This window comes from Mesoplodon densirostris, chromosome 11 (assembly GCF_025265405.1).
Source record: "Mesoplodon densirostris isolate mMesDen1 chromosome 11, mMesDen1 primary haplotype, whole genome shotgun sequence".
Taxonomy (NCBI): Eukaryota; Metazoa; Chordata; class Mammalia; order Artiodactyla; family Ziphiidae; genus Mesoplodon; species Mesoplodon densirostris.
This window is the reverse complement of record NC_082671.1, coordinates 36858625-36865666: the sequence shown is the minus strand read 5'-3', so window position 1 is coordinate 36865666 and position 7042 is coordinate 36858625. Positions and strand designations below refer to the sequence as shown.

The window sequence follows — 7042 nt, the reverse complement described above, 5'->3', positions numbered from 1 at the left end:
ACACATCCACAAATGCTAATTCTGAGAATCATACTCTGAGAATAATATAAAAATTGAAGCACATTAAACTAGTTCCCAGGATGTTCTAATCTCCTAAAAAGATGGAGCATAATAATTTTCACATGTCAATACTCCACCTAAAAATTTTAAATTTTTAAAAAATTTAACTGAAGAATCTGGTCTTCTCTACTACTAGGAAACCTTAAGGATATATGAGAGAACAGATCTTCAAGATCTAGACAGAGTATCTTTTATTCTGAATTATACAAAATCAAAACTCCAAACAAGTACTGCTTATACGATCCACTAACATATTTTCACGATATATAATTTACTTTAAATCTGAGTTAGCTCAAATTTGTCAGTATATTGTTTCATCTTTCCTAAGACTGAATGATTACAACCACATTAATACTCGAGAGAATTCTGATGTCTGATAATCCCTGCATATTGGATAGCATTCAATTAAAATATCAGTGTAGCTTTCATTCATCAAAGAAAATATTTTATTCAAGTTACCAAGACAAATTTGAGGAGTTACATTGGGCTTGAATTGAAGAAAAAGGCCAAGTTAAAAAATGGAAACAAAGTTTCCATTTGGTGGAAGCTGAAATCAATGTATACATTCTAATCAAAGACCTGTCCCATGCGGCATTTTTCAAGTTTTTAAGGGTCTACCAGGTCAAACCCTTTGCTGCCTTGATGGCTTTTGCTTTGCTTTTTCCTTTCTTTTTCTCTCGCTTTGCTTTCAGCCTTTTTCTTTGCCTCTGGTTCATCCATACGGGGTACTGCCCATGCTGGTCTAGAAGAGTCTTTTTGTTTCTCTTAATATCAGTCTCCATTTTCATGTCATCTGAATTAAAAAATGGAAAAACTATTAATACTCACGAATGCAACCCCGTGAAAAAGCACATAAATGCAATGAGGACACTGAACTTAAAAGTGGCATGAAACCACAAAAGCAAAAAAAAAAAAAAAAATTCCTTTGTTTGTGCAATGATCTTTGACTAACACTGAAAAAACTCCTTACAGCACATTCAGTAGGATCATACACATGATGCCATGTGTTCCCACAACCATGAAAGACATAAAAAGTATCTGTGAGGAACTAGAGACACCATCTATTTAGTCACTAAGAAACTTTCTAAAGAATGTTGTTATGCAACCCAATCAAAAAATGGGCAGAAGACCTAAAGAGACATTTCTCCAAAGAAGAAATACAGATGGCCAATAGGCACATGCAAAGATGCTCAACATCGCTAATTATTAGAGAAATGCAAATCAAAACTACAATGAGGTATCACCTCACACCAGTCAGAATGGCCATCATTACAAAGTCTACAAATAACAAATGCTGGAGAGGGTATAGAGAAAAGGGAACCCTCCTACACTGCTGGTGGGAATGTAAGTTGGTGCAGCCACTGTGGAAAACAGTATGGAGGTTCCTCAGAAAACTAAAAATAGAATTACCATTTGATCCAGCAATCCCACTCCTGGGCATATATCCAGACAAAACTGTAACTCAAAAAGATACATGCACCACTATGTTTGTAGCAGCACTATTCACAATAGCCAAGACATGGAAACAACGTAAATGTCCATCGACAGATGAATGGATAAAGATGTGGTACATATATAGAATACTACTCAGCCATAAAAAAGAAAAAAAGAACCAAATAATGCCATTTGTGGCAACACGGATGCAACTATAGATTATCATATTAAGTGAAGTACGTCAGAAAGAGAAAGACAGATACCATATGATATCACTTATATGTGGAACCTAAAATATGACACAAATGAACCTATCTATGAAACAGAAACAGAATCAGGGACAAAGACTGGTGGTTGCCAAGGAGGAGGGGAGTGGGAGAGAGTAGAAGTCAGAGTTTGGGTTAGCAGATGCAAACTGGTATATATAGAATGGATAAACAACAAGGTCCTACCATACAGCACAGGGAACTATATTCAGTATCCTCTGATAAACAATAATGGAAAAGAATATGAAAAAGAATGTATATATATATGTATAACTGAGTCACTCTGCTGTACAGCACTAATTAATACAACACTGTAATTCAACTACACTTCAATAAGAAATAAATTTATAAAAAAGAGAACATTGTTATGATTGTCCTTTGCAACAGGGAAAGTTAAATAGGAAACATTTAGGAGATATGGGTTTGAATTACCGCATTAGGGGTAAGTTTATGGTTCTGAAAACATGCGAGTTATGAGAACACTCCTCGGATTAGGTGCTTTCTTGAGCTAAATAAAATTGTTGCGTCAATAAAAAGTGCACCCACGCTTCTAATGGACAGGGCTTAGAAGAAAAACTATTAGGAATGACTGGCCACTTCCAATGAAGAGTACTTGGAAGAGGAACAGCAATAAGCAGCAAGCTTCATGACAGAACAGACCTGGATATCCTGGGGCTGCCACACTTTTTTATCCAGGTCACACTCAGGTATCCAGCTCTTCTAACAGAAGACTTAGCAGGAAGCTCAGCACAGTCATGCTGTGGTCCATCTATCACCAACCTCATCTATTGTGAAGGACATGTCCATAATGTCCCTCTCTGGGAACTTACCAGGGTATACAGGTTTTCTGTGGACTCTGCTACCTGACATTATATTATATTAGTTCATTTATCTGGTTTACTTTCTGTCTCCTCCAATGTGATGTAAATCCCACTAGGATGGAGGCCATTTCTGTTATTCATCATTGTTGCCTCAGTTCCTAGAATAGTGCCTGATATACATTAGCCCTTCAATAACTGGTCACTGAATGATTATTTCAGGTGCTGTTCTAGGTTCTGGGCATACAGTGTTCCAAATAAGCTCCTTGCTTTCATGGAGTTCTCAATGTTCTGTTGAGGGGAGAATGACAAAGCAAACTTCAGCTTGTGGTTACAGCCTTTTTAAAGAGAAGTACTGGAACGAGATTAAGTAGGACCAGGCAGGCTGTGGTAAGCACACGGAAATATAATGAGGTGATTTAAGCATGGGAATGACATAATTGATTTATATCCTAAAAAGATCATACTGGGTGATATGTCCAAAATGAATCAGAAATGAGCAAAAGCTGAAGAGAGAGGTAAAATGGCTACTACTGTGGTTCAGGAAAGGTAACTGTCATTAAAGTGAAAGCATGAAAGTAGGAGAAAAATGGATAGATTACTAATGTATTTTGGAGATAGTCAAGAAGAGGTGCTAATGGTTTACAGGTGGGGGATAAAGGAAAGAGGGATTAAGGATAATGACTATTATACACATTATATACAGCTTCCAACTTTAGACTATATTAAAACAGACATACCTAGACTCTGTCAAAATCAAATACAGGGAAACTAATCTTTAGAATAATAATATAAGGGCAGAGGACTCTCAGAATGGAACCTAGATCTTGCAAAGGGTAAAATGAAAAAGACCTCCTTCTATCCTGCCTAGTTCTTGACTCCTGTGTACCCTTCCAACGAGAGTGTGTCTAGGTTTGTCTACTCCTGAAGTACTGTCTATTTCTGAGACACTTAGGCTATTGTATAAGCACAAAAGGCTCACTCTGAACAATCCAAAACATACCTACTCACATGAGGTGGCTTCAAAATAGCTTAGCATAGAATCTCTAGGAGCACCTCCAAAGAATTATGTGGGCATGGCAGGACGTTTGTAGGGAAGTAAATGTGAGAAAGAATTCAAGACAGTGAAAAAGGGGAAAAGAGTCACAAAAGGAAGTTGATATAATTTTTTTTTTAATGAAACACATAAACTCACCTGTTTCATCTTTCACCACACATTGCGTTTTCTCTTGACAATGGTTGGGTTCCACCACAGTTGCTATCTCTTGAACGTCTTTCATTAAAACATCACCATCTACTTTAAGAATACTTTTAAGTCTGCTGAGCTCCTTTGGGGCATTCTTTTTTCTCTTTTCAGCACGCATCTTCCTTTTCCACTTACTCCGTAAACTTTTAGCCATATTTTAGCTGGAAAGCTAAAAAATTACATTTTCAAAAGCAAATATTTACTATCAAACAAAAAAACAAATCTTTGGAAAACCAGGTCAAAAGGCATCTCTGCAGAACATGAACAACTGGAAAGTAAACTCTTCACTCTGTTCATGATTTATGATGGCATAATGTGCAAATTATGTGAGAATCAACGTGGCATATACAGCCACTAAATAACAATTAAGAACACCAAACCAAACTCCCCGTGGCCACCGGCACACTGTGAGTCAAACCAATTCTGAAAGCTCCGGTAGTTTCCATACAAGATGCAGAAATTTAATTTCCCCCAAAATGCAGAGTGCCATCACCTTACATTTATGCAACAACTTAAAAATCACAAAATATTTTATAAATCTTTTAACTGAATCCTGATTTCCCCCAAAACTACAGGCGACTCCACCCACCCCAATTTTCCTCATTATCCACCCCCTCAAATCAATCTAGCTATTTTAAACTTGTCTATTTCTACTCTTACTTTCCCTCAACCCCTCAGTCCCAGCCCATCCCCCAGAAGGTGGTCAACGTGAGCTTTTAAAAACTTAAAGAGCAGACACTGTCTTTCTTGGAATTAATGATTTTCCAACTCATATATTCAAGATCTACAAGGGTATTTGTGACCTGGCCCCTGACTCCTTTAACTCTTATCTCATGCTCCACCCCATCCTCAAGCACCAATTACATCTGAAGAAAGTCCAATCAGGGCTTCCCTGGTGGCGCAGTGGTTGAGAGTCCGCCTGCCGCTGCAGGGGACACAGGTTCGTGCCCCGGTCTGGGAAGATCCCACATGGTGCGGAGCGGCTGGGCCCGTGAGCCATGGCCGCTGAGCCTGCGCGTCCGGAGCCTGTGCTCCGCAACGGGAGAGGCCACAACAGTGAGAGGCCCGCGTACCACAAAAAAAAAAAAAAAAAAAAAGAAAAAAGAAAAGAAAAGAAAGAAAGTCCAATCAATGACAACCGAGGGACAGTGTGGGGATGTGATGAGGGCTGGGAAGGGATTATAGGGATTATAAAGAGTTTAGAGGGAAGCTCGTGGGAATGACTTATAACATTATCTTGACTATGCTGACAGATTTATGTTTGTGAGTATACATGGATATATCTTACACACTTTAAATATGTGCAATTTGTTGTGTTAATTACACATCAATAGGCAGTTAATCATTAAGACATTATTTTGGGAAAAAAAAGAAAAATGTCCAAATGACGTTGACTTCAGTATCTTTACATTTGCCGTCCCTTTGCCTGGGAACTGATCCTTCACTTCAGTACCTCAGAGACAGCTTTTCTGACTCCTGTAAGCTCACCTTTTATTCTCTACCACCTCATTTTTTTCTTTCCAGTTTAATACGTGTTACAATCTAAAATTCTTAAGTTTACTTTCTGTTATTCCCGATGGCCTGTGGGCTCCACGAAGGCAAGGGATAAATAGGTCTTGTTCGCTACTGGATCCCCCAGCGCGTAGCACTGTGCACACAGTAAAGTTTAAGTAACATTTGTTAAACGGACGACTGGTGGAGTAAAATTTCTGGACGGCAGCAATCACAGACTCACTCTGTCCCGTGTGTACAACGCAAGCCCTGCGAGGGGCTGGGAGAGAAGGGTTGCGGTACACAGCCCTGAGCGGGGCTGAACCACTAAGAACTCCACTTCCCACAAAGCACCGAGAAGCCCCACCAGGACTGCCAAGACAACGGGAGACCCTCGTCCTAGAGGAGGCCTGCGTCTCTGGCCCGGGCTCAAGCTTGCCAGAGAGGGACGAGGCTTGAGAGTCATTCCACGGGCGCCGGAATCGAGTCCCAAGTCCCACGCCCCACTGGGGCCGGTTGGTAAAAAGAACTCACCTAAGACGCAGGAACTCAGACACTGCACGCTGCTCACGCCGACCGGAAGCCCCCGCACTTCCACCTTCCCGGCAACCCGCTCTACTGCCCCCGCCCCGCGGGCGGCGCGCTGCTCGCTGGGAGCCAAAACGCCCCGGACGGCCTCGAGAGGCGGGGTCCTCTGGAGTTCCGGGCTGACGCGCTTCTTGCCTCAGGTTCGAGAGCTGATCTGGGAGCTGGGCTCCTCCCACATAGGTTCTGAAGTCGGATTAGGGAAATGCGGAGAAGCCGGGTCGAGGGTCGGACGCCAGCTAGGCCTGCGTCCCGAGCGTGAGCGGGGTAGCCCCGAGACTAACCCAAGGAGGGAGAACCGCCAAATGACCCTGCCGTCAGGTAGGGAGCTCAGAGCCGACCTCTAGATTCACGTCAGACCTCCCCATTCGCACATATTCACCACGTCGCGTGTTCCTCTAGAAGCCAAATTAGGATCTTTATTTGCAGCCCTTAAATTTCCCTATCCCCGGTGGTGGTCTCACAGTTGTACACATATATCAAAACTTGTCAAACTGTATCCTTTAAGTATGTGCAATTCATTGTATGTCCGTTATACCTCAAAGCTGTTACCAAAAGCAAAAACCCCTTTCTCATCCCGAAGACAGGTTCAAAGGGTAAAATGATCAAACTAATTCAGTTCAATCAGTGTTTACCGGCTAATCACTAATGTATACCAGACACAATACTTAGCCTAGGACACTCGTCTTCGGTGACGGTCACGCTGATCACAAACAACACCAGTTCTTTTTGTTATTATTTTACATATGCTCCTAATATCACTAGCTTTGCAACCGAACAGGTCTGTGGTATTTATGGTTCTAACACTTCCTTGTGAGTGATATGAGTACTCAGAGCCTGGATTTCCTTATCCGTAGAACGAAGCTAATACAACCTAATAATCCTAGGTAGGGGATATAAGAGCTCAACAAATGGCCGCTCACCTCATTTTCACATAATAAATTCAAGCATGCACGGGACTATTTGTAAGCAGTATTTTCTAGAGATTTACAACATACACCAAAAACCAGTAAATGAATTGTCTTTAATCATGGCCTAGTAAACTCCTGTCTGGTTACTAGTAAAAGAGTTCATTCTGAGACAATTTATGGGTTCCTTTTTTCTTTAAATTTGTGTCCTTAAAGAAACCATGCATCATGTGG

General features: G+C 41.1%; 1 protein-coding gene across 1 annotated transcript; it reads right to left on the bottom strand.

The window, feature by feature from the left end:
- Positions 1–483: 483 nt before the first annotated feature.
- LLPH (LLP homolog, long-term synaptic facilitation factor) lies at positions 484–5951 on the bottom strand. The gene is made up of 3 exons (XM_060113243.1): positions 5850–5951; positions 3774–3993; positions 484–853 (listed from the first exon to the last, which is right to left on the bottom strand). Exons 2-3 carry the CDS (start codon positions 3976–3978, stop codon positions 675–677), a joined length of 384 nt encoding a protein of 127 aa, XP_059969226.1. The 5' UTR covers positions 3979–3993; positions 5850–5951; the 3' UTR covers positions 484–674.
- Between the last annotated feature and the right edge of the window lie 1091 nt (positions 5952–7042).